Genomic DNA, 25,198 nt, shown 5'->3' with positions numbered 1-25,198 from the left:
ATGAAGTTGCGATTGATCAAAATCATGTGGTATATAAATATTATCATTAATCTGGTTGCTCCTTCGTCTTTGTATTAATCTGGCTCTTCTGTCTGTTCGACTGTTCATCAAGCACAATGAAGCACTATCTCCCTGACTGCATATGGAAAATGTATTACTTTGATTCAATCTCTGCTGTTCTTGTTCCATTGTCTTTCCAGTTCAATCATCACTTTCATCATCTATTTCCATATAACATGAATCTTCATCAAATTCAATATCAGCACCGTCATCATCATTATCACTCTCGTTTTTGAATTACAAATTCATTTCGCTCATCAGGCGCATCCACCACACAAGTGAATGCGGATCAGAAAGAGACGAAGGAAAGCGTCTGTGAAGAGGTTGAAACATGTGCGGAACAAGCGGTAACTGTGACGCCTTTGCAATTCGATTGAAGTCCCAAGGAGAAGAAGAGGTGGAAGACTGTGTTAAGTCAAACAATGAATAAGAACAAGGTGATTTTGATGTCTCAGCCAACGAAGGTGATAAAGGCGAAGATGAATTAGTTTGAGAAGAGGGATGCATAAATGAATAACTTGAATCGCCAAGCAGTCCAGAAATACGAAACTTTGGTGAAGAAAATGAAGTTTGACGGAAAATAGGGTGAACTTGTTGAATTTCAAATGAACACGAAGAAGTTTTGTCTATCTGTTCTTCATTCTTTTTCGTTTGAATTCTATCTTTCATTTTTGAATCAGAATCAGACTCATTCTCTGAATCATGCCCTTTACAACTCTCTTTTTCATTGCGTTTTCTTTTTTTAATCTTTTCCTTCAGATTTTTGCTCAAAGAAAATTGAGTAAGTTCTATTTATTTCCTTTTCAGCTTTTCCATCAAAACAGTTCTGGCAACTGCTTCCTTTTGCTTCATTTGTCTGAAATACGTTGGATTCTTCTGCTTTATTTCTGCCCTCCGCTGCTTCATAGCTGTTGACACAACAAACATCAGCTCATTTTCTTCTTCGCGAAGAAAAGACATTCCGTCTGCTTCTTCAAAACGGCGGCATCGAAGTAATTTTGGATTATTGTTTGAATACGAAGAAGAAGAAGAAGATGATGATGATGATGTTGTTGGGGTGAGCGAATCCAAATGTGGCAGAGTTGAAGTTATCGCAGAGTCATTTTCTTGTCTCAGTCTTCTTTCTCTTCTCCACAACGCACGAGCACATCCAATCCTCTTCGGGAGCACCTCTTTTCTCTTCATCTTTTCTGTCGTGTCTGCCATCTCCACATTCTCATTTGCCATCGATGGAGCAGTCAGTGCTCGTGGAACAACACCACTATCACACAAAGATGGGTGTGTTTGTGTCTCCACTCCCTGAAGAAGGAAGCGCAGAGCGGGGTCTTCGAGCAAAGGAGCAGACAGATCTCCGCATAGAATGATTGGATGGATGCGCTGGGCAATCGGCTGTGTGGATGCAGAGTTGAGTACACGATCGCCTAATATCTTTTGTGGAAATTGCCTCTCTGTCTCGTTTATTGTCACTTTTCTGTTGATACCCCGTGTGAGCTGCATAAGCTGCATGAGGCGAATGGAGCTGGCTGCTAAAGGAGAGATTGAAGAAGGAGAAAACGAAGAGGATGTTGACGAATATGGCTGTTGCTGTGTTTGAGAAACAGATTGGTTTGGCAGGTCAAACAAAAGAGCATTCACAACGAATATCTTTTTTGAGGGAACGAAATGTCGCGTTGATGAAACAGCCTGCGATTGTTGAGAAATAATGACTGTTTGTGTCCGAGTGAGTGGAAGACACCTTCTGAACATCACACGAGACGATGAAGAGGAAGAGTGAATTGGGCAAATATTCTTTTGATGATGTCTGCCTGTTAAATCTTTGTGATGATGATGATGATGATGATGATGGCGATGATGATGACGTTTTTGAATATTATCATCAGGAAAGTGTGAAGACGAAGATTGCATTTCTACCAATTGACCATCTTCTTCTTTTTTCGTTTCATCATCTTGTCTATCTTCTTTTGTTCTCTCTGTTAATTCATCACTTTCTTTCTCCTTTTCTTCTTCCTCCTCTTCATCATCACTGTAACTTTCAGACTCAAACACTTCCTCGTTCTCCTTTGCACAGCCTCTCTCATCTCATTCCACGCATCCTGGTCAGCATCTTCATACACAAGCCCCTCTTTTATCAGTTCACCCAGCCACATTTCTCTTCGCAGGCGCTGCGGTTTCGGTGACAGCATTGAAGCAGCTTTCTTTTTCTTTGCGACTGCTTGCTGTTGAGAGGGAATAGGATACACAGGAAACGAATGCCTTGAACTGGAACGCGGAAGCAACGCATCTGAAATCAATGGACTCTTTTGAACAATAGCAGTTTCATTCACATTTTCAATAGGAAGATTTCCTGTTTGCTCTTTTGGTGAAACCTCTTTTCTGTTTGTTTCTGTCTTTTGTGCTTGTTCTTTCACCTGGTTGACTGCATCCAAAGGATCAAAGGCGATTTGCTCAGACGAAGAAAGGTGCAATTTGTTTGGAGTCGAAGGACTTTTCCCTCCTTCCAGGGCAAGCGGTCGAATAGCAGGAGGAGTTGAAGCAGAAGAAGCAGAGGTAAAAACAGGAGATGAAGATGATGACGAAGAAGATGAAGATGAGGAAGAAGAAGTTTGCTGAGTTGCGGATTTTTCATTTTCCTTCGTTCGAATAGGAATGGACTGAGGTTGAATAGCGGGAGAAGAAGCACCCGAACTTGGCGAAGAGGTTGAAAGAGCTGGTGATTCTGAGTCGATTTTGTGATCCTATTTGAGATGAGCATCCAAAGTCTTCAGGGCCAACAGAAGAAACTGAGTTCTTTCTTCTGTTGTGAGAAATGAAGAAAGATACCAACTTTGAGAACGACAGCGAAGAAAACAGCTTCGACAACGCATCTCTTCTCCCAGGCACACTGCTCTGAATGAATGTTCTTTTCCCATTCTCCTTCTGAAACAGCAGAGGTGATCCTTTCCCTGTTCCTTTCCTTCCCTTTCTGTGTGTCACTTATGCTTCCTCTTCGCAGTTCCTCCCAACTTAACTTTAGCCCGCTCTTCAGCGCACTCATCAGATCCAACCGCGTTCTTGTCTGCCTCGCGTCGACTGCTGCATAAACAGGCATCTTCCTCATCTTCCACACAAATTGCCCATTTTCCTTGCTTTTGATACGCACATAGTAGCAGGACACATCCTGTTCATCGCTCAAATCTTCAAAGTCAGAATTAGTTAAATCATTCAACATGCAGTCCAATTTCCGCTCTCTTGTCAAAAATGGCGTTTTGCTTTCTTTCGCCTCTTGCTGCGCCTCGCTGGCCATTTTGTTCTCCTTCTGGTTGGTCGGAGTACCTGTCTCAATGTGTGGTTGCTGTATTCATCAGATGCTGCTAAATAGATTTTTGTCTTTTTCTTCTTTCTCCATTTTCCTGCGCTCCCACTCATCTTTCTCACTCATCTTCTTCTGTATCTCCTGCAGTTTCATCAGACAAAGCAGTTTTTCTCTCTGATCATCAGATCCCAATGAATTATACGTAATCTTCGCCTCTTCATCGTCCACCTTCCCTTTCTCATTCTGAAACTCATCTTGCATCGCCCTTGTCACTTCTCTGTTGAAATTCTTCATCCCCATTTCACCCAATATCACCACTCCTACTCCAACAACAACAACAGGTAACAGCGACATTGCAGCTGCACCAACAGATCATCTCCCCATCTCCATCTCTTTGCTGTTCACAATCAACTCCCTCCTTCCAACCCCTCTCCATCCGCAGTTCATTCACTTCACTCGCGTAAAGCGTATCGTTCCAAAGGCATCTCTTGCTGAAGTATATTGTTTAGGCTGTGGAGAGAGTGAAGGTGAAGATGGGGGAGAGGGAGTTGTTATTGCTGCTTTTGCGATGAAAAAGGCTCTATTTTTGGCTCATTATTATTCGTTTAGCCTTTTTTGTTGTTTTGATCAGACTCTTTTGCGTTTGCATTCTTATCTGATTCTGTTTGATTAACTTTCTTTTGAAGCATTTCAACACTTTCTTGAACTTCGTTGTTTTCGTTTTCTTTCTTTTTCATCGAAGCACTTTGTTTTGTTTCAGTGTCATTCGCATCATCATCATATGCTCCTTCCTTTTCATTCACATCGCTTTCTGAGCTGTCAGTTGATTCGTCATCTGATAGAATTCCTCCCACATTCACCACATTCTCATAGCTCATCAGCTTCAGAATATTCTCATCGTCTGCATTGTCCTCTTCATACAGCCATCCATCCCCTGAGCTTATGTTCCGTTAGTCTTCATCATCGAATTCTTCTCAACTTCTTCGGAACACTGTCAGAATCTTTCTTAGCTTCTTTCACTCCCTGCTCATCTTCATCTCTCTTGTTTTGCCTGTAGAGCTTATCCAATACTTTATAAAGTTCTTTTCTTCACTTTCCAATCATTTACATGGTGCTTTTGTTTTGAAACATTTCACATTTCCGACACACTTCCTAATGAAGTGAAATATTGATAATTTGATAATAATTTCAAATCACACATAAACAGCAATACAATAATTGATTTTTGAGTATTTTGCAAATTGATAATAAAAACAAACTTTGTCAAAAATGAACAAGAATTAATATAGTCACATTGAATAGTCTTTCTGTTTGTTTCATCAAAAATTGTCTATGTGCCAAACAAAATTACCAGTTTCTAAATAAATAGGTCAAAATTCTTATATTAATGAAAAATAACAACGATTTGTAACAAACCTTTTATACAGCTTTGTCATTACAAGTCAGACGTCCTCACATATTAAATATATAGAATGACTGAAAAAAAATAAGAAAAATCTTCGAAGACAGTGCATGGGAAACAATTCATTTCACACAACACTTCATCCCAAATAAAAAATATGTTAAAAAACAAATTATCACCAACTTTTTCCACTAACAGATTTTCAAAAAAAAGCATCAAACTTGTTTATTATTGTTATTTATTCACATTGAGCAAAATAGATCATGGTATTCTTAATGGCGCCATTAATAATAATTTGTATTTTTTATGATCAAAAATTTCAAAAATTTTTCAAAATTTTTTATTTTTGTTTCATTTAATTTGTGAATATTATTGCTTTATTAATGCAAACATTTCATCAGAAATTGGTTTTGATTTTTTTATTGTTTGATTAAAGGTGAAAAAAATTAATTTTATTCAAAGAAATATTTTATTGGTATTTTTTTATTAAAAATGTTAATTAAAAATGAAAAAAAAATACAAAAAAAATAAATATTTATTCAATAAGTTGATAAAATGTTAATCCTGACTTCCATCCTTCCAATGATAAATTTTTCCAATACTGATTCCATTTATCAAATGCTAGCAGTGAAACAACCTCATCGTCGCATTCAAAGAAAATGCTTTTCTCTTCAATCAAATGCTTTTTATCCTTCACAACTGCAATAAAATGTCCATCTTTGAATTTTGATGTTGAATGAATCACAGTTCCACAAAGCTGATATTTTGCTGCAATCATATTATTGTCAGAGAAGAATTTCAGGGAAGTTTTTGCTTTCAAAGGATCAAAAAAGCAGATATCAAAAGGGCCATTTCCTTTTTCAGCAACAAACAGTTGAGTTGGAGGGGGATTGACTGACGAAGGTGTCAGATTGTTATGAAACACACACAAAACACAGGGAAAAGCATCAAGCCTGATCCATTTCAATTCAATTCTTCCAGTTGAACATTTTCCACACACCTGTTTCATTTGATCCTCCTCCTCTTTCACGACAGAAAAATAAGAATTTAAACCTTCAACAATATCAGCGTTTGATATTGGCACCTCCAACGTGATTCCCCTTGGCTTTGAAGTCAATTGATTACAAGACTGACATTTCATAAACTTGTGACTATGAAGTTGAAACTTTTTAATAACACCATCATCCTCCTCCGACAATAACTCCAGAAATTTTTCATATGTTGAAAGAGAACCTTTAGGTTCCATCAATGGTCCAAAATTATTCTCATACATCTGAATCATTCTCTTCGTTCCCCAAAAGAATTTCTGAAAATCACACCCACTCAAACATTGCAGAACCAATTGAAGCGATTGTCGATCTGTCAAGTTTCTTTTGCTCGAAAAGCTCCTTCCCAAATCCAGAGATGCAAAACATTGACATAATGAACTGAATGAACAAGTCTTTCCCAGATTCCTCAATCCTCTTTTCGAAATTTTGTATTTGTAAACACAAGATCTTGAACCCACATTACCATCCATCACATGCATTGATAAACAGTCGATAAATCTCTCAATTGGTGCAAACATCAGATAAACTGTGTCAGTTCTTGAAGGGTTTTTTGAATTGGATTCCATATCGTCATCTTCATTTGAAGATATTTTCTTTTTGCTGTGAAAGAGTGTTGCTAACTCTGACTCTAAGGGTGATGAAGTTGACAAAGTTAAAGAGGGAGAGGAAGGGGAGGAGGAGGAAGAAGAACAAGAACAAGAAGAACAAGAAGAAGAAGAGGAGGAGGAAGAGGAAGGAGAGGAGTGAGATGGAGGAGAAGGAGAAGGAGAGGATGAAAATAAAGGAGAGGAAGAGGAAGAGGAGGATGAGAGAGAGGAAGGAGAGGAGAAAGATGGAGGAGAAGGAGAAGTGGAAGGGGAAGGAAAAGGAGAAAGAGAAGAAGACAAAGAGGATGAGGAAGAGGGGGAAGCAGGAAAGGAAGCAGATGAGGATACGGATGAAACTGTTGAAGGATGAATATTCGAAAGAGTTAGTGGGAAAGAAGAAGATGGAAATGATGGAGAGGAAGAAGATTTAAATGAAGATGGAGAAGCCATATTCAAAGGATGGAAAGAGGATAAATTTGAAGCAGAAGGGAAGGATGAGGAAGAAAATGAAGTCGATGGGAATGAGGAGGAGGAAGGAGATGAGAATGATGGGAAAGGTGAAGAAGATGATGGAATTGATTTTTCTGATGGAGGAAAAGCAGAAAACATAAAAGGAGATGGAAAGGAGAGAGGGTTGATTGAGGAAGATGAGGATGATGATAATGTTGAAGTTGATGGTGATAATGAAGATGATTTCGGAGTGTAATTGAGTGAAATGCAATCTTCTGAATCTTCCATATCCATTTCTATTGTATCAATTTTTTCATTTTCGGCTCCAAGATATCCAAAATATGATTTTGAAGAATCACGTTGAGAAGAACGTTGTTTCCTTTTCATTGGCGGTGTTCTTTCTGTTGAAATTTCTTTCTTTTGATCGAAAAAGGATGCTCGAAAAGGCGCTGGTTTTATTACAAACCCAAACTCTTGGCTTAGTGTCTGCTGAGAGAATTCTTTTGTCAGAATCAATAGCATTTCACTTTGTAATTCATAGGAGAGGCTATTGAAAACATGACTCAGCTATTTTATGGTTCGTTTCAGTGGATCTTCATATTGCAAAATAAAAAAATAATAATAATAAATATTTATAAATAAAAAAAGAATATTTAAAAAAACATTGAATAAAGAAAAATTACATAAATAAAACATTGTTTAAGAAAGACACGCCATTAAATGATTTTAATAAACTTTCGAAAAGTTGCCTTCCTACTTGTGTTTGTTGGAAAAACATAAATGAAACCATTTCTGCGTGAGAGAGTGACATTTTTTGAAAAAAATTTGTGAGTTGGACCATATCCTTCTGCAGGCTTCTAAATTCCAATCCATTATGAACCCTTTTAGCTGACAACATTGTCGATAAACCGATCCAGTCAATGAAATTGCAATATATGGGAATTTTTTTATGAGAAATGGAACTCATAAAACAATAAAAAAAAATAATAAAAATCAAATTCAACTAAATATGTTAAATTTCTGACCAATAAAAAATTGAACATAAAAAAATAAACAATGTTTATCTATTTTTGAACAAATATAAAATAAGATACAATAAAAAAAAATATTCAAAGTTTAATGAAAATTTCTAAATTTTTTTCATTGCGGAAAAAATAATTAACAACTCATATTGCTTTCTCATTATTTGATAATTAAAAAATAAATTTCAAATACTTCAAAAAAAAATATTTAAATTTCTAATAAATATTATTTATATTAATTTTGATATCACATTAAAAAAAAAGTTTTAATAATTAATTAACAACATTCATATGACTTTTTTTACATTAATAAAGCAATAATATTCACAAATTAAATGAAACAAAAATAAAAAATTTTGAAAAATTTTTGAAATTTTTGATCATAAAAAATACAAATTATTATTAATGGCGCCATTAAGAATACCATGATCTATTTTGCTCAATGTGAATAAATAACAATAATAAACAAGTTTGATGCTTTTTTTTGAAAATCTGTTAGTGGAAAAAGTTGGTGATAATTTGTTTTTTAACATATTTTTTATTTGGGATGAAGTGTTGTGTGAAATGAATTGTTTCCCATGCACTGTCTTCGAAGATTTTTCTTATTTTTTTTCAGTCATTCTATATATTTAATATGTGAGGACGTCTGACTTGTAATGACAAAGCTGTATAAAAGGTTTGTTACAAATCGTTGTTATTTTTCATTAATATAAGAATTTTGACCTATTTATTTAGAAACTGGTAATTTTGTTTGGCACATAGACAATTTTTGATGAAACAAACAGAAAGACTATTCAATGTGACTATATTAATTCTTGTTCATTTTTGACAAAGTTTGTTTTTATTATCAATTTGCAAAATACTCAAAAATCAAATATTGTCTTTTTTTAAGTGACTGAAGTGATGACAAGAAGATGAATGAAGCTATTAAACATAATATAAATAAATATATCATTTCGAGAAAAATTAGAAAGGCTTATTGAAATGTTTCGTGTTGTTTGCCTTTTCATTAACTGTTTTAAATTATTTTATTTAACTTTTGAGTATATTCAATAATGATGCTCATTACTGTTCATCTGCAATTAAATAATGTTCAACCTCAATTCCATCATTCATTCAGAACCAACTGATGAGAGTTCTCGACAACAATATGTATTTATCTCTTGTCTCTTCAGCATCCTCCTCCTCTTCTTCTTCCCCTTCTTCTTTATTGACTGATCTGTCAATTTGACCGCTTAACGGAGCCATTTTTGCAAGAACACACGAAAAAATCAAATACTTTTTTCGCCCAGTTCTTCGCATGTTGAACGCATGTAGTTCTGTATTTGTGGTTGAAACAGACAATCAAAAAACAAGTGGATGCTTGGAGAAATTTTCTGATGCTGGAGACATCAACAGACCATCGCAGTCAGTTCGCATTGCTCCCGCCTGTTTCTTTAATTTTTCGGATAAAGAAGAAGAGCAAGATACCAGCGAAATGCGACGAATGCAGTCGAAAAGCAAGATAACTGCATTGTGTGTGGTGACTGGCCTGAGGATCCTTCCCTCTGCAGCTGTTGTGGATGTGCACCGCCACAACACGGAGAAGGCGATTCTGTGGAAAGAACTGTCTTTGAACCAGTTGAACCACACGTTTGCCCACGAGCTCACTCCAGCCGACGAGACATTCAACCGCAACGATGGGCTGCTCTTCACAGAGGCTGGCATGCGCTTGCTGCTGGATCTGTTGCATTTTCCTTTCAATTTAGGTACCAATCCGCTGCTATATAAAGACACAGAGGTGTTTGTGTGTGTGTGTGCAAAGCAACATGAAAATATCCTATTGATTAGCAAACACACAATTTTCCAAATTTTAATGTGAGAGTGGAGTATTGAGTGGAGGAAGGAAATATGAGGAAGGGGATGATGCATCAGATGGGAGGGATGGGTCTGGGTGGAAATGGAGGTGGAGGAGCAAGTGGAGGAGAAGGAGGAGGATAAAATGATAACAATGGAGGAGATGGAAGTTGTGGAAAACAAGGAGAAAACAAATGAGAATGAATATGTCCCATTTCAATAGATCCACGCGAGGGACATCTTGAAACCGGAGAAGAACGTGTGAATAGATTTTCATGTGACAGCCACAGCAAGTGTATTCATCAAGCTTCGTTCATCTGAAAGCATCTGGGAGGAGGGAAGCACGCGGTGAAGAAGATTGCATGCCAGATGCTAATTCAAATCAAAGCACGTGTTGGGTTTGAGAGCGAGCGAGAAGAAGAAGAAACGGAAATGCATTTACTGGAATAAATAACCCATCGGCGAGGTGGATGCACCAATGCAGTCGATCGTGATGCGGAACAAAGGTGGGACGAGCATCGACAACTGACTCGATCTGACTGATGAAGAGCGGCTGAGTTTTTCCACATCTGAATATTCACTGTTTGAATAACTTTTCACGACAGGGATTGTGCAAGCGCATGAAATGTGGAAAACAAATTGTTTCTTCCGTCCGCTGATGCAAAGAGGTTATTTGGAAAGGATTCCGATCAATCTGGGAAGCAGGTACAGCTCGATGAGTGTGATGAACGCGAATGTTGGAATAGGAGGAGCAGTTTGAGGAGATGGGAATGTGAATGGAACGAATCATTCACCATCATCGAACAATGGAATAGTGATGGGAATTGGTGGAGCACAAGGAGGAGCACAAGGAGCAGCCGGAGGAGGAAGTGATGGAACAGAAGGAATAACTCACATGGAAACAGTTCTGCAAGCGCTGCTGGAAGGCGACGGTTTCATCGCGAAGGAAGGAGCAGAGCCACTTGTGGATGAGAAAAAGACAGCAACTCCATGTTCCTCTTTCTCAACTTCCTGGCCAGTTATGCTTATTGTCACATGAGCGAATTGGCTTTGGGGGTGTGGCAGGTGGGAGCATCGAGCTGAGGCTGGTGTGTCTGGTGTGTCTGCGTGCGAGGAGCACCCTGCATTGCAGAAGAGGGCGTGTGAGAAAGGAGAGAAGAGAGAAATTATATTAGATACAGAAGAGAGTCGTCCACTGATCAAGTCGGATGATTCGATAATTTGGCCGATTGGAGGAAAGAGGACAAAAGGAGAGAAATGCGTATGTGTGTGTTGTGCAGTCGCATGTTCTTAAAGGCTGTTCAAGTTGAAGAAATTTCATTTCAATGAATTATCACTATCGTTATCTTCACATTTTCGATCTCAAATTGTTATTATCTTTTTCAAATGTGAATGAAGTCGGTGGTGAAATTACAAAAAAAGCGAAGCAGAAATGGATGATTATTGGCATTAGGAGAAAAAAGTGATCAAAAAGAGGATATATGTGTTTTGATTGTGATCGATGAATAATTATGTGAAAAAGAAAATAAAAGAAGATTTGTGAAATGAAACAAAGAAAAAATTAAAATTGTTTATTTATAGTTATTGTTTTATCTCGGATATTTCAAAAAGAAAATAAATAAATAATTGTTGATGTTCAAACAATAATCAAACTTATTATTTTTATTTGTTCATCAGTTAAACAAATAATCTCTATTCAACACATCTGTGCAGTATTTAAAAATTTATATATCTCTCTTTTTTTTTATTATTATTTTCTCATTTCAGAATTTTTTATTTAGAAATAATTTTTTTTATTTCTATTTGTTATCAAAACTAATTTATTTTGATGGTTCGTTTCATTTTTTTGATTTATTTTGCGTGAAAAAAAATATTTAATAATGAAAACGAACTTTTACAAAAAAATGAGTTAATCAATTCGAATTGGAAAAAAAAAATATATATTCGAAGGTTAATTTTTTATTTCATTTTTTAAAAAAATTAAAAAAATTCCAATTCACATAGTTCAAAAACATCTGCATCATTTTATTTTTCCAAATAAAAATAATCACAAAAATGATGACAAGCTCAAATGAGAAGTGTGAATACAAAGGCGACGCCTGTGTGTGAACAGGCCAGCAACGGGGCTCATATGGGCAAAAATCAATATTCTCGAAAGATGTAAAAAATTCCAAGAAATAACAAAAAATTCCAAAATTAACGAAAAAATATGTGTTCCGCAAGAAAATCTGTCAAGATGATCAAAAATCGCATTACTAGGTTGCCCAACATCTAAAAGCTCCATTTGCTGATATTTGTTCATTGAAAGAGTGTCCAAATGAAAGCTTGAATTTTTTTGAATTTTCATATTTTTTTTTATTTCTCACAAAAAGTTCTTCATTGAGAAATAATAGAAAACTTTTTTGAATGAAAAATATTTGATCATAAAAATTACCACAATAAAATTTCTAATCAAAACTTGCAAGGGAAACACCCACAGAAACAATTAGCAACTTTTGGTTTTTAATAATAATATCGTATGATTTATAAATTAATATGTCATCTTATTTTCATTGTTTTATTATCCAATTATTATTCTGATTCATCTTCGACAAACTCAACACTTTGTTTGTTTTCTTTTGATTATACATATATTTTCAAGTTACCAACATTTAATTGGTATATTTAATATACTTTGTTTTCAGCCTTTTAACAATTAAGAACAATAGATTTTCTTCTTTGAGTAATTTTCACAAAATATGATTCGAAATTTCACAAAGAGCCAAGATCGCCTGTGTGGTCTTTTGTTATTTATATTAGTCTTATTATAATAATTATATTTGATTTTTCTTTAAGTGGAAGAGCAATGAATTCCAAAGGTTTGTTTTTTTCCATTCATTACATTAATTTCACAGATCTTATATTCATTTATTTTAAAAGATAAATTCAATAAAAGCTTCGAACGGAAAAAGAAAGAAGAATCGTTGAAAATAAGCAAGCATGCAGTCCTTTCCCCTTCGCAGCCCGGCTTTTTCTCTCCTCCTTCTTCGTATCTCGTCACTCCGCCTTCTTCTCCTACTCAAATTATGCCTCCGCTTTCTCCTCTCCGCTTTTCCGAAACTTCCCAATCCAACATTTATGACAATGTGACTTCAACTCCAAGATTATTAACTTCAATGTGTCCTTCTCGATCAAACACTCCTTCTCCTTCTCCATCTTCTTCGAAAAATAGAAAAAATGAGAAAAATGGAGATGATGTTCCGTCTTTGACAGAGTGGTTATTTCGTTTAACGAAAGAACCAAATTGTCCAAAAATTGACTATTATTCGTCAATCTTCAAATCACTCCCTCCTCAACCTTCACTCGATTCAATTCGTGAGTTTTATCACGTTTCCATCTATCCCCGCCCTCTGTATATCTCAAAAAGTGAGGATTTGGATCAACTTTGTTTGGAGAATTTGCAAAAACAGGAAGAATTGGAGGAGGAAAATGCTTGTTCTAACGTGGAGGAGCAAAATGATACTGACAAATCTTCAAAATCAAACAACGAACACCAAAAATGCACGGAAGGAGCAAATGAGGAAAGATCTTTTGAGGAGGAGCACTTTATTCATGATGGTTTAACAATTCAACTCACATCAGCCAGTGTGAGTTCAACTGATTTTTGCGAAAGAATGAAGGAGTTTGGAAATACAAAGAAAACAGAAACATCACACGAAATTGAAATGGAGGAGGAATTATCTGGAGGAGCTTTGAATGATACAGTGGTTGGAACAACTAACATTTCATCAACGAAAAGGAAAAGAGGAAGACCAAGAAAAAAAGATGATGCAAACGAAAAATGCAACACAACATCAGCTCACAATGAAATAAATTGCTCTTTAGCTAATATTAATGATAAACATCAAATGGAAAAGCAGATTGAAGGTGTTGATTTTATTGCAAACGAAGTAGAATGCATGTCCCATCAAGAAAAAATTTTGTTCAGTTCATTTTCTAATCATCAAAATCTGTCACGCAAAAAGCATAAAAAAAGAAAGAAAAGAAAAGCCAGAACAGGCTCAAAAAGCTCGACAGAAAATGAGGAGGAGAATATATTTGAAAGTTCAACAAACTTTTCTTCCACTGCACCTCTTCGCATTCAACCAAAAAGGATTTGCAAAAAAGCTTGTTTGGAAAAAATTGAAAGCATTTCGTTGGCAGAAAGGAGAAAGATTGTGAAGATGAATGATGGTGAGAGAAATGATGATGATTCTTCTTTTCAACATTCTGAGGATGAAAATGTTCAATGTGCTGGTTTGACGAATTCGCTTGGATCAAATGATGGATCATCATCAAGAGCACTCAAAGCAAAATCAAAAAGGTGCAATGAAAAGAAAGAGAAAAAGAAATTGAGTGATAGGAATAATACTGTTCAACATTCAAAAGTTGGTCGTCCGAAAATGAAGAGGAAGTCAGTGTTAATGACAGAGGAAAACAAGCAACTCATTCATCAGAATTTTGAAGCAATTAAAGCCGAGAACAGAACATCTAAAGAGTCAATTTTATTCGATGACAAAACGAAGGAACCATTAACAAATATGGATATTTATGGTGTTTCAGGAGATGTATTGAGGCCTTTGAATTTGCACACACCAGCATGTGAAGATCCTGTAGACACTTCCCCAAGAAGTGGATACCAAACTCCTTCAAAATTTTCAGTTGCGCTGCGAACATTTAGCAAAGAAACATTTGAACCTTATCTGCAAACAGGCCTACCAATTAGTAAGGATAAGAAAAAAACACATGCTTGGGTATATGCAATGTTTGTTTCCTTCTGCAGAAAATTCAAACATGAGCCTTGGCCACTCAACATGGATGCAGTGTATGGATTTATCAAACTGTTAGGAGCTGCAGTTGGATATTCAATTAAAAGTTTGAGAGATTCAATTCTTCCATCATTGTATTATATTTCATGGTATAGAACTAAAGAAATTGTCACACAAGAAGTCAGAAAGATGGCATTATTGGCAATTGCAGAGATTCGGTTTCAAAGAGATCAAATGTTTGATAATGACGAATTGGAGGAGTTTCAATGTGTCACAAAACATAAAGAACCTCTTATTGTTCGGGACTTGGATAGAATCCTTTCTTGCATTCCAGATTGGAATGTGGAAAAGCCGAGAGAGGCTTCTCTGTTTCTTTTTGCTCTCGCAACGGGAGCAAGAAGTTTGACATGCTCCAGAATTCGTCTGAGAGATATAGTGAGAGTGTTTTCAAAAGGAGGTTCGTCATTTGTCAAGGTCACAATCAATTTGGCATGTGGTAAGGGCATTAGGAACGATGATCACTGTGTCACGGTCGAAGGTGATATCAAAGAAAAGAACAATCTGAATGTGATATGGTGGTTGGAGGAGTATTTGGTAATCCAATATGGATTATCTTTAACAACATTTGACACTTGGAATTTGGGTGAACTGGGATCTCATTTCCTTTGGGGAATGAGGAAAGGTGCAATGAGGGCTCGTTTGCAAAAGCGAGCGAAACAAGCGGGCTACCCTGAGCAAATGTTTGGATTTCATTCTTTTCGTTCCGGGTTCATCTGTTCAGCACTGTTGAAAATCGAAAACAACCCAGAGTTGAAAGAAAATGTTCTGGAGACTGCAGCGTATATTGCCAACTGGAAACTTGGTTCACCTGTGGAAATGCAATATGTTGACAGAACGACTCGAGGAACTATCGTGGCAAACAGATTGAACTTCCCAAGAGAAGTTCTTGAGGAGGATGTTGTATTCAGCGCAGATCTGTCAGACCCTTCAGTGTTTCATAATATTGTTATAAATGAAAGTGAGTGGAAAAGGGACTCAATAATAGACGCATTCAACTTTTTTGTTCGGGAGGTTGTCAAATGTGCATGCAGAAAGTTTCACTATCCATACGTTCACTGCATCAAATTGTGTCGAATGGCTGCTGTGAGGTATCTGAAACTGTTCAACAAAGAAGCAAGGATGTCAGAAAAGTGGGTACAGAAATCGAAGGAGTTGGTGTTGGAACAACTGAAGCGGAAAGGAGGTGATATAGTTTCAATCGGTACTGAATGTTTGTCAACGATAAAGGAATATCTCGATGGTACTGTCAAGTTGGAAGTGACTGGCAAAGAAATCAGAAAGAAGATCAGAGAAAGAAGAGAATGGAATTACATCACAAATAATCCATCTCGAATGAGATGGTCTGCTAAAGAAACAGAGACTCTTGAATCGATGGTACTGAATGATTGCGATTTCGAAAAGATCAGCAAAGTTCTTTTACATAGATCTGCAAATGCATGTCGCGACAGAATAAGAAACATAATTAAGAAGCAGAAAAGGCTCAATCTGTTACGAGAAAGTGGAGCGAATCAAATTCAAAGTGCTGAAGATGATGCTGAAGAAGAAGGAGATAATTTTTACGAAGCATTTTCAGATGAAAGTGATGGAGATCACGTTAAACCAAACGGTGATGAATACTAAATGTTTCAGTTATTTTCGTTTGAATTCTTTATGTCTGATACATTGAACATTCCTGTTGAAGGTTATCAAATGTTATTTTTTCAAGAATAACATCTGTCATTTACGCAAGAGTCGAAAAAGTCTGTCAATTAATTTTGCTTTTGCATTCGACTATAAACAACTGTCATTTTATCACTCATTTTTGACATTTTCAATGAATAGTTGGTTTTGTTATATTCATTATCTTTTAATTTAATCGTTTATTGACGTTCCATTCAGGTTTTTTGTTTTGTTCACTTGAAACAGGTTGAATTGGTTTTCAATTCAAACATTAAGAATTATGAAGTATATTTCTAACTTTTTCACATTCCAAAAGTGAAATGAAACGAAATGGAGTGTTTTATATTTGTGAAATGGAAAATCTCTAACGAAAATGAAACTTTGAAATGAATAACTTGAAAATAATACAAAAAGTTAGAGAAACGAATTTTCTGTAAACACATGTCTGTTTCTCAATTCGAGTTGGTATGTTGTTTATGAATTGCTGTACTTTTTGTTCAAAAGATGCCAAATTTTAATGATGAAATCTGTTATCTCTATAGTGGAATAATGATAAACTCAAAAAACAAGCAATTAGTGAGTTGAATTTCAAAATTTTGAACATTACAATGAATAAAATGTTGTTCCATGACTTTAGGAATGCATGTTTCATTCATGTTTTCTTTTTGAATAATTCAGAAATCGGAAAATGAATTGAGAAAAATCATCAGTGTTCTATAGTTAAAACAAATTTACAAACATCATGAACGTAAAGAAAAATATTTCTAAAATTAAAATCCATAACAAATGTAAATGTATTGATTGAATTCGTTGAAAAACTCTCTTTTAACATTTTTAATTAATTAATTTTATAACATCTTGATCATCTAAATTCTTTTTTCTGATATAAGTCGCTGGTTATGTGAGAATACAAAAATCACCACCAAGAATGGTTATTTTATGATTATTATCTATTGTTTTCTATTATGTACGGAACGAAATTTGCGGTTGAAACAAAAGTTCATTGCTTTTTTAAGTTAAAAAAATTTCCATCTTTGTCACAAGAGAAGCAGTTAATTACATCACATACTATAATTTTCACATGTTTTTTTTCTCAAAATGAGATTGAAAAGGTGAACAAATTGTTCAGGACTTCTTATTTTTATAATCATTACTGAAGCATATTTTCTTCATTGGAAGATAAATTTGAAGGTTATATTTGATGAGCATTCAGGGATATATTCCTCACATTTCAAAAATTTGCAAATCAATTTGAATTTTCGACACTTCATTCAACTTAATTTGAAAAATGCAAATAATTGAAAACAAAGAAATTTCTGCTAATTCATTAATTTGTTGTTCAATCACAAAATAATTTATAAATCAAAGAAAAAATTTGGAATTGAATTGGGTTAGGGTTAATGGAAAAATTCGGCAGGTTTATCCAAACCTGAAACTTTTCAAAATTATGGGTTTTTGACAATATTGATAAATCATCATAATCATGTGTTTTTGTCACATTCTTGAAGGATTTTTTATGTAATTCAACTCTGATGATGAATTGCACCATGTTTTGAAATTTTCTATCAACATGAAAAGCACAACCTATTCCCACTTTTGTTTCAACTCAAATTTGGGATAAAATTATTTGCTTTATGAATTTTGTTCCAATCAGTGCTTCGCAAGATTTTTCTCAACTTTTTTATATTTGAATGATTTTTTTAAACAGAAATGGAAGACAAACAATGATATGATAATGTGAGAAGTATGAAACAAGTCATTGCACATTCACAAATGCAAGAATTTTGTTCCATATCTGTTCTATAATGAGCAGACAATATCCAATAGATAATCAACACATTTTTTATTTTCTGAAAAAATGTGAACACATCATTTAATAATAAAAATCGGTCAAACATCATGGACTTCAGTCATCTCTATATATTGGATACAAGGACTTTTTCACATTTCGATCATCTCATTTTTGAATCAACGTGGAATAGAAATTTTGAGTGTTAAAAATTTTTGAAATTTTCATCAAATAATAGAATATTCGACAATCTGTTTGAATATTATAAAAAGATAAAAAAATCAGTATCTCGATGGGGAAGTGGAATTGAGCCAAATCCTTTAACCCACATCTTAGTTGTGAATTATCGGTGATATTCCAAAACACAGAGAAAATTCGAATAATTACAAAATATTCACTTATATTGACTTTTCTTCACTCAGGTTATCATAGAAAATGAGATAAAATGAATTTTTATAAATTTGACTCAGAATTTTCAAACTAGGTTAGGGTTAGGTTAGGGTTAGGGTTAGGGTTAGGGTTAGGGTTAGGGTTAGGGTTAGGGTTAGGGTTAGGGTTAGGGTTAGGGTTAGGGTTAGGGTTAGGGTTAGGGTTAGGTTAGGTTAGGGTTAGGGGATCATCTGTGCATGGAAGATTAGGGATGGGTTGTGCATGATGTGTGAAATCAAGTTGTACATAATTTTAGTATCATTTTGACATCAAATTTTGACAAGAACCTACGATTTTCACTTTTTGTAAGAAGTCCTAAGAAAAGTGTATTTTTGAGTGATTTGATACTAAACATTAGTGAAATTATGAATTAGTATTTTGATTATTAGTCATGTTTCTCATCTATAATAAGTGTATGGCAAGTTACATAGCATTATATATCAAAATAACCATCGATTTTTATCAATGAAGAAACTAGGTTCAGGTTAGGTTAGGGTTAGGGGACCAACTGTGCATTATGGGAGATATGAAGGTTGATGTATTTTGTCAACTGACAATTATGCATACTTTTAGTATCAAAAATTTGGATTTTCTAGTAGCTAACCACAAAAGTTCAACTTTTGTAGGAGGTCCTAGGAAAAGTGTATTTTTCTGTGTTTTGATACCAAAAGTGTTATATTATTTTAGAAAGTCAAGGTTGCTTATTGATTGTTTGCAACCATTAAAGTGATATAAAGAAGTTCATATAGCATCAGGATCAAACTAACCATGGAATTTTGCCTTTATTTCAAATCATTAAATGAGTGAAAATACGTGTATTTTGTGGGTCATCAATGTTGTTGCAACCAAACAATTTCAATGTTATTATTCATTTGTCATGACGAAATGAATGATTGTTTGTAAGAGTGATAATTGAATCAACAGAACCTTTGAATATCATTCAGTCAAACTTTGTGATTTTTTAGTGAAAATGACTGATGTTGTTTGAAACGAAAAATGTTTTGCAACCCAAGAAAAGATGATTGATGATGTTTATACTGGTAATATTTTGACTTTGGAAGAAAATGAAGCCCAATTATATCGTAGGCATATCAGTTTTTAATATGTTTGTGAGTTTTATTTCATCGAGAACCATTAAAATTCTATCAGTTTATTGAACATTTGTTATGTTGGCTGAAATCAATAGAAATATTGAAATCAAAATATTTGAGACATATTTCTAAATAACCTCCAAATATTCCTTCTATCTTTTCGAAGTTTTGTTAATAGTTATTATACTCATTGGAAAAATAGAATTAGTGAAACCTAAGAATATAACTATTTTGAATATCATTGTGACAAAAATTTTCATAATTGAGTGAATTTTGTCATCCGAACCTTTGAAAATTTCTGAATATGAATGTGAACGGAGATTTTTTTTTCAAGTTAATTATTTATTTGAAAAGTTTTTTTTGAAGAAAAAGCAACCCAAGAAAACATGCAATTTGTTCGAAAAAAAGAATTTAATTAATTTGGATTATTTATTTTCATCTGAAAATTTATGAAAAATATCAATGCGTTATTGAAAAACATTCAATAAACCTCAATAAAATCGAATAATATCAAGAGTGAAAAATATCAAAAATATTGGTCGTTTGATGAAAGATTAACATCAATTTCATCTGACCTTTGATATTTCTTTCTAAATAAAAAAGATAAAAAACAAAAAAGAAATAAAAAGGTAATTAACTGGGTATAACTTGGCGAAGCCAAATAAAAATACAATATTTCGGAAAACAATGACTATATAGAAAAAATCAAAAACCAATAAAAATTCAAATCAAAAGGTAATAAAAAAGTTTATTTTTCATCATCATAATTAATTTCAATTTTTCTTTCTTTTGTATTTCTTTTTTTCATTTCTTTTTTCAAACTGATTTTTTCCTCAATTTCTTCAGTTTCTTCATCATCAGAATCTTCAGAATCTTCAGAATCATCATCTTCATCATCTTCAATATCATCTTTCAAAATCGTCTTTCTTCTCTTCATCTTTTTCTTAGTCATGCTATCATCTTTCCATCCTTCAATAACCCCCAAATTTCTGAGTCTGTCTCGACAATCACGAGGCAACCTCCCAGGCAACTCTGCAGCCATCTCAACGAACCTTTTCTTTTCAAAGTTCATCTCTAACAATTTTGTATCTTCTTCATCAGTCCAAGGTATTCTTTTTCTGTGACCCTTATCATCAACATCCCTGTGCAAAGAGTGCTCATAAGGGCAGGGCTTCTTTCTATGATACTTTCTAATCTCTTTTGTTCCATCCACCTCATCTTCAACAAACCTAAGTAATTCATCAACAATATCATCAATATTTTCACATTTTTCATAGACTCTCTCATTGACATGGCGAATTCCAACATCAGCACGAACATTATTCACTGTCGAAAAGCGAGTCTGTGGATTGTTATAGTTTTTATGTTTAGTGTAAATTTCACTTGCTTCCTTTTCCAACTCCTCTTCACTCACAACGTATCGAGTTAAAGCATTCTTCCAAGCTCTTTGCTTGTATTGCCTTCTCTTCTCTTTGGTTTTTTCCTCTGAAGTTGAAGTCACTTTCTCTACATTGATTCTATCTTTGAATGTTCTGCGAACCATCTGAATTGCTGTTCTCTCACAGATGTTATGTTCAATTTCATGGTTGAAGTTGATGTTGTGAAATGTCTCAGGGTTGACAAGAGACATGTCGATGACTTCATTCTCAATTTTCGTTTTGATAACTCGAGAAGAAACGATGGAGGCAGTGATTGCAGGCTTTGCATATCTGTTCTGAACCTTCGAATTTGGAACCCAGCCAGCAATGGCAGCTGTGTACATATAGGCAGAATCCCTTGCATGAGCATCAACACCAGAAGCCAAGATCGCAGAACACATAAACCCACTTCTGAATGAATGAAAGGAGAAGAGATCGTGTGGGTACCCAGCAGCTTGAGCACGACGACGAAGACGTTGTGACATCGCATCCCGTGTTAAATTCCACAACTTTCGTTTTTTCATTTCATCAGATAAAACCCAAGAATTGCGCTCATGAAGATCCAAGTTGAACTCATTTATGAGATTAGGTTAGGGTTAGGTTAGGGTTAGGGTTAGGTTAGGGTTAGGTTAGGGTTAGGGTTAGGGTTAGGGTTAGGGTTAGGGTTAGGGTTAGGTTAGGGTTAGGTTAGGGTTAGGGTTAGGGTTAGGGTTAGGGTTAGGGTTAGGTTAGGGTTAGGGTTAGGGTTAGGTTAGGGTTAGGTTAGGGTTAGGGTTAGGTTAGGGTTAGGGTTAGGGTTAGGGTTAGGGTTAGGGTTAGGGTTAGGGTTAGGGTTAGGGTTAGGGTTAGGGTTAGGGTTAGGGTTAGGGTTAGGGTTAGGGTTAGGGTTAGGGTTAGGGTTAGGGTTAGGGTTAGGGTTAGGGTTAGGGTTAGGGTTAGGGTTAGGGTTAGGGTTAGGGTTAGGTTAGGGTTAGGGTTAGGTTAGGGTTAGGGTTAGGGTTAGGGTTAGGGTTAGGGTTAGGGTTAGGGTTAGGGTTAGGGGTTAGGGTTAGGGTTAGGGTTAGGGTTAGGGTTAGGGTTAGGGTTAGGGTTAGGGTTAGGGTTAGGGTTAGGGTTAGGGTTAGGGTTAGGGTTAGGGTTAGGGTTAGGGTTAGGGTTAGGTTAGGGTTAGGTTAGGGTTAGGTTAGGGTTAGGGTTAGGGTTAGGGTTAGGGTTAGGGTTAGGGTTAGGGTTAGGTTAGGGTTAGGGTTAGGGTTAGGGTTAGGGTTAGGTTAGGGTTAGGGTTAGGTTAGGGTTAGGGTTAGGGTTAGGGTTAGGGTTAGGGTTAGGGTTAGGGTTAGGGTTAGGGTTAGGGTTAGGGTTAGGGTTAGGGTTAGGGTTAGGTTAGGTTAGGGTTAGGGTTAGGGTTAGGGTTAGGGTTAGGTTAGGTTAGGTTAGGGTTAGGGTTAGGGTTAGGGTTAGGGTTAGGGTTAGGTTAGGGTTAGGGTTAGGGTTAGGGTTAGGGTTAGGGTTAGGGTTAGGGTTAGGGTTAGGGTTAGGGTTAGGGTTAGGGTTAGGTTAGGGTTAGGGTTAGGGTTAGGGTTAGGGTTAGGGTTAGGGTTAGGGTTAGGGTTAGGGTTAGGGTTAGGGTTAGGGTTAGGGTTAGGGTTAGGTTAGGGGTTAGGGTTAGGGTTAGGGTTAGGGTTAGGGTTAGGGTTAGGGTTAGGGTTAGGGTTAGGGTTAGGGTTAGGGTTAGGGTTAGGGTTAGGGTTAGGGTTAGGTTAGGGTTAGGGTTAGGGTTAGGGTTAGGGTTAGGGTTAGGGTTAGGGTTAGGGTTAGGGTTAGGGTTAGGGTTAGGGTTAGGGTTAGGGTTAGGGTTAGGGTTAGGTTAGGGTTAGGGTTAGGGTTAGGGTTAGGGTTAGGGTTAGGGTTAGGGTTAGGGTTAGGGTTAGGGTTAGGGTTAGGGTTAGGGTTAGGGTTAGGGTTAGGGTTAGGGTTAGGGTTAGGTTAGGGTTAGGGTTAGGTTAGGGTTAGGGTTAGGGTTAGGGTTAGGGTTAGGTTAGGGTTAGGGTTAGGGTTAGGGTTAGGGTTAGGGTTAGGGTTAGGGTTAGGTTAGGGTTAGGGTTAGGGTTAGGGTTAGGGTTAGGGTTAGGGTTAGGGTTAGGGTTAGGGTTAGGGTTAGGGTTAGGGTTAGGGTTAGGGTTAGGGTTAGGGTTAGGGTTAGGGTTAGGGTTAGGGTTAGGGTTAGGGTTAGGGTTAGGGTTAGGGTTAGGGTTAGGGTTAGGGTTAGGGTTAGGGTTAGGGTTAGGTTAGGGTTAGGGTTAGGGTTAGGGTTAGGGTTAGGGTTAGGGTTAGGGTTAGGGTTAGGGTTAGGGTTAGGGTTAGGGTTAGGGTTAGGGTTAGGGTTAGGGTTAGGGTTAGGGTTAGGGTTAGGGTTAGGGTTAGGGTTAGGTTAGGGTTAGGGTTAGGGTTAGGGTTAGGGTTAGGGTTAGGGTTAGGGTTAGGGTTAGGGTTAGGGTTAGGGTTAGGGTTAGGGTTAGGGTTAGGGTTAGGGTTAGGGTTAGGGTTAGGGTTAGGGTTAGGGTTAGGGTTAGGGTTAGGGTTAGGGTTAGGGTTAGGGTTAGGGTTAGGGTTAGGGTTAGGGTTAGGTTAGGGTTAGGGTTAGGGTTAGGGTTAGGGTTAGGTTAGGGTTAGGGTTAGGGTTAGGGTTAGGGTTAGGGTTAGGGTTAGGGTTAGGTTAGGGTTAGGGTTAGGGTTAGGGTTAGGGTTAGGGTTAGGGTTAGGGTTAGGGTTAGGGTTAGGGTTAGGGTTAGGGTTAGGGTTAGGGTTAGGGTTAGGGTTAGGGTTAGGTTAGGGTTAGGGTTAGGGTTAGGGTTAGGGTTAGGGTTAGGGTTAGGGTTAGGGTTAGGGTTAGGGTTAGGGTTAGGGTTAGGGTTAGGGTTAGGGTTAGGGTTAGGGTTAGGGTTAGGGTTAGGGTTAGGGTTAGGGTTAGGTTAGGGTTAGGTTAGGGTTAGGGTTAGGGTTAGGGTTAGGGTTAGGGTTAGGGTTAGGGTTAGGGTTAGGGTTAGGGTTAGGCTAGGGTTAGGGTTAGGTTAGGGTTAGGGTTAGGGTTAGGGTTAGGGTTAGGGTTAGGGTTAGGGTTAGGGTTAGGGTTAGGGTTAGGGTTAGGGTTAGGGTTAGGTTAGGGTTAGGGTTAGGGTTAGGGTTAGGGTTAGGGTTAGGGTTAGGGTTAGGGTTAGGGTTAGGGTTAGGGTTAGGGTTAGGTTAGGGTTAGGGTTAGGGTTAGGGTTAGGGTTAGGGTTAGGGTTAGGGTTAGGGTTAGGGTTAGGGTTAGGGTTAGGGTTAGGGTTAGGGTTAGGGTTAGGGTTAGGGTTAGGGTTAGGGTTAGGGTTAGGGTTAGGGTTAGGGTTAGGGTTAGGGTTAGGGTTAGGGTTAGGGTTAGGGTTAGGGTTAGGGTTAGGGTTAGGGTTAGGGTTAGGGTTAGGGTTAGGGTTAGGTTAGGGTTAGGGTTAGGGTTAGGGTTAGGGTTAGGGTTAGGGTTAGGGTTAGGGGTTAGGGTTAGGGTTAGGGTTAGGTTAGGGTTAGGGTTAGGGTTAGGGTTAGGGTTAGGGTTCTGTCCAGGGTTAGGGTTAGGGTTAGGTTAGGGTTAGGTTAGGGTGAAATTAAGTTAGGTTAGGGTTAGGGTTAGGGTTAGGGTTAGGGTTAGGGTTAGGGTTAGGGTTAGGGTTAGGGTTAGGGTTAGGGTTAGGGTTAGGGTTAGGGTTAGGGGTTAGGGTTGGGGTTAGGGTTAGGGTTAGGGTTAGGGTTAGGGTTAGGGTTAGGGTTAGGGTTAGGGTTAGGGTTAGGGTTAGGGTTAGGGTTAGGTTGGTTAGGTTAGGGTTAGGTTAGGTTAGGGTTGAGGTTAGGGTTAGGGTTAGGGTTAGGTTAGGGTTAGGGTTAGGTTAGTTAGGGTTAGGTTAGGGTTAGGGTTAGGGTTAGGTTAGGGTTAGGGTTAGGTTAGGTTAGGTTAGGGTTAGGGTTAGGTTAGGTTAGGGGTTAGGTTAGGGTTAGGGTTAGGGTTAGGTTAGGTTAGGGTTAGGGTTAGGGTTAGGGTTAAACATTATTAGGTTAGGGTTAGGGTTAGGGTTAGGAGTTAGGGTTAGGTTAGGGGTGGGTTAGGTTGGGGTTAGGTTAGGGTTAGGGTTACAGGGTTAGGTTAGGGGTTAGGTTAGGGTTAGGGTTAGGGTTAGGGTTAGGAGAGGGTTAGGGTTAGGGTTAGGGTTGGGGTTAGGGTTAGGAATTAGGGTTA

The 25,198-nt window shown here is 36.8% G+C and overlaps 7 protein-coding genes across 7 annotated transcripts; 3 read left to right on the top strand and 4 right to left on the bottom strand.

Moving 5' to 3' along the window:
• Positions 1 to 852: 852 nt before the first annotated feature.
• Positions 853 to 1,965, bottom strand: MONOS_11991 (uncharacterized protein; the record flags this gene model as incomplete). The annotated part of the gene is made up of 1 exon (XM_067864570.1): positions 853 to 1,965. The coding sequence occupies one exon, from the start codon at positions 1,963 to 1,965 to the stop codon at positions 853 to 855; it is 1,113 nt and encodes a 370-aa protein (XP_067726119.1).
• A 68-nt stretch (positions 1,966 to 2,033) lies between these two features.
• Positions 2,034 to 3,706, bottom strand: MONOS_11992 (uncharacterized protein; the record flags this gene model as incomplete). The annotated part of the gene is made up of 3 exons (XM_067864571.1): positions 2,034 to 2,795; positions 2,885 to 3,372; positions 3,511 to 3,706. 3 exons carry the CDS (start codon positions 3,704 to 3,706, stop codon positions 2,034 to 2,036), a joined length of 1,446 nt encoding a protein of 481 aa, XP_067726118.1.
• A 251-nt stretch (positions 3,707 to 3,957) lies between these two features.
• Positions 3,958 to 4,230, bottom strand: MONOS_11993 (uncharacterized protein; the record flags this gene model as incomplete). Its single annotated transcript, XM_067864572.1, has 1 exon — positions 3,958 to 4,230. One exon carries the CDS (start codon positions 4,228 to 4,230, stop codon positions 3,958 to 3,960), a length of 273 nt encoding a protein of 90 aa, XP_067726117.1.
• A 6,285-nt stretch (positions 4,231 to 10,515) lies between these two features.
• MONOS_17652 (uncharacterized protein) lies at positions 10,516 to 10,737 on the top strand (the record flags this gene model as incomplete). The annotated part of the gene is made up of 1 exon (XM_067870592.1): positions 10,516 to 10,737. The coding sequence occupies one exon, from the start codon at positions 10,516 to 10,518 to the stop codon at positions 10,735 to 10,737; it is 222 nt and encodes a 73-aa protein (XP_067726116.1).
• A 2,116-nt stretch (positions 10,738 to 12,853) lies between these two features.
• MONOS_16142 (uncharacterized protein) lies at positions 12,854 to 16,165 on the top strand (the record flags this gene model as incomplete). Its single annotated transcript, XM_067869058.1, has 1 exon — positions 12,854 to 16,165. One exon carries the CDS (start codon positions 12,854 to 12,856, stop codon positions 16,163 to 16,165), a length of 3,312 nt encoding a protein of 1,103 aa, XP_067726115.1.
• A 4,096-nt stretch (positions 16,166 to 20,261) lies between these two features.
• MONOS_17651 (uncharacterized protein) lies at positions 20,262 to 21,416 on the bottom strand (the record flags this gene model as incomplete). Its single annotated transcript, XM_067870591.1, has 1 exon — positions 20,262 to 21,416. One exon carries the CDS (start codon positions 21,414 to 21,416, stop codon positions 20,262 to 20,264), a length of 1,155 nt encoding a protein of 384 aa, XP_067726114.1.
• A 69-nt stretch (positions 21,417 to 21,485) lies between these two features.
• On the top strand, positions 21,486 to 24,683 carry MONOS_17650 (uncharacterized protein; the record flags this gene model as incomplete). Its single annotated transcript, XM_067870590.1, has 13 exons — positions 21,486 to 21,526; positions 21,715 to 21,900; positions 21,978 to 22,097; positions 22,224 to 22,308; positions 22,488 to 22,685; positions 22,798 to 22,911; positions 23,022 to 23,213; positions 23,362 to 23,553; positions 23,647 to 23,759; positions 23,813 to 23,908; positions 24,007 to 24,085; positions 24,174 to 24,412; positions 24,599 to 24,683. 13 exons carry the CDS (start codon positions 21,486 to 21,488, stop codon positions 24,681 to 24,683), a joined length of 1,740 nt encoding a protein of 579 aa, XP_067726113.1.
• Between the last annotated feature and the right edge of the window lie 515 nt (positions 24,684 to 25,198).

Source organism: Monocercomonoides exilis (genome assembly GCF_001643675.1).
Source record: "Monocercomonoides exilis strain PA203 chromosome Unknown scaffold26-1319188, whole genome shotgun sequence".
Taxonomy (NCBI): domain Eukaryota; phylum Preaxostyla; order Oxymonadida; family Polymastigidae; genus Monocercomonoides; species Monocercomonoides exilis.
Note: the sequence above shows the minus strand (reverse complement) of the source record. Positions and strands in the feature narration are given on the sequence as shown.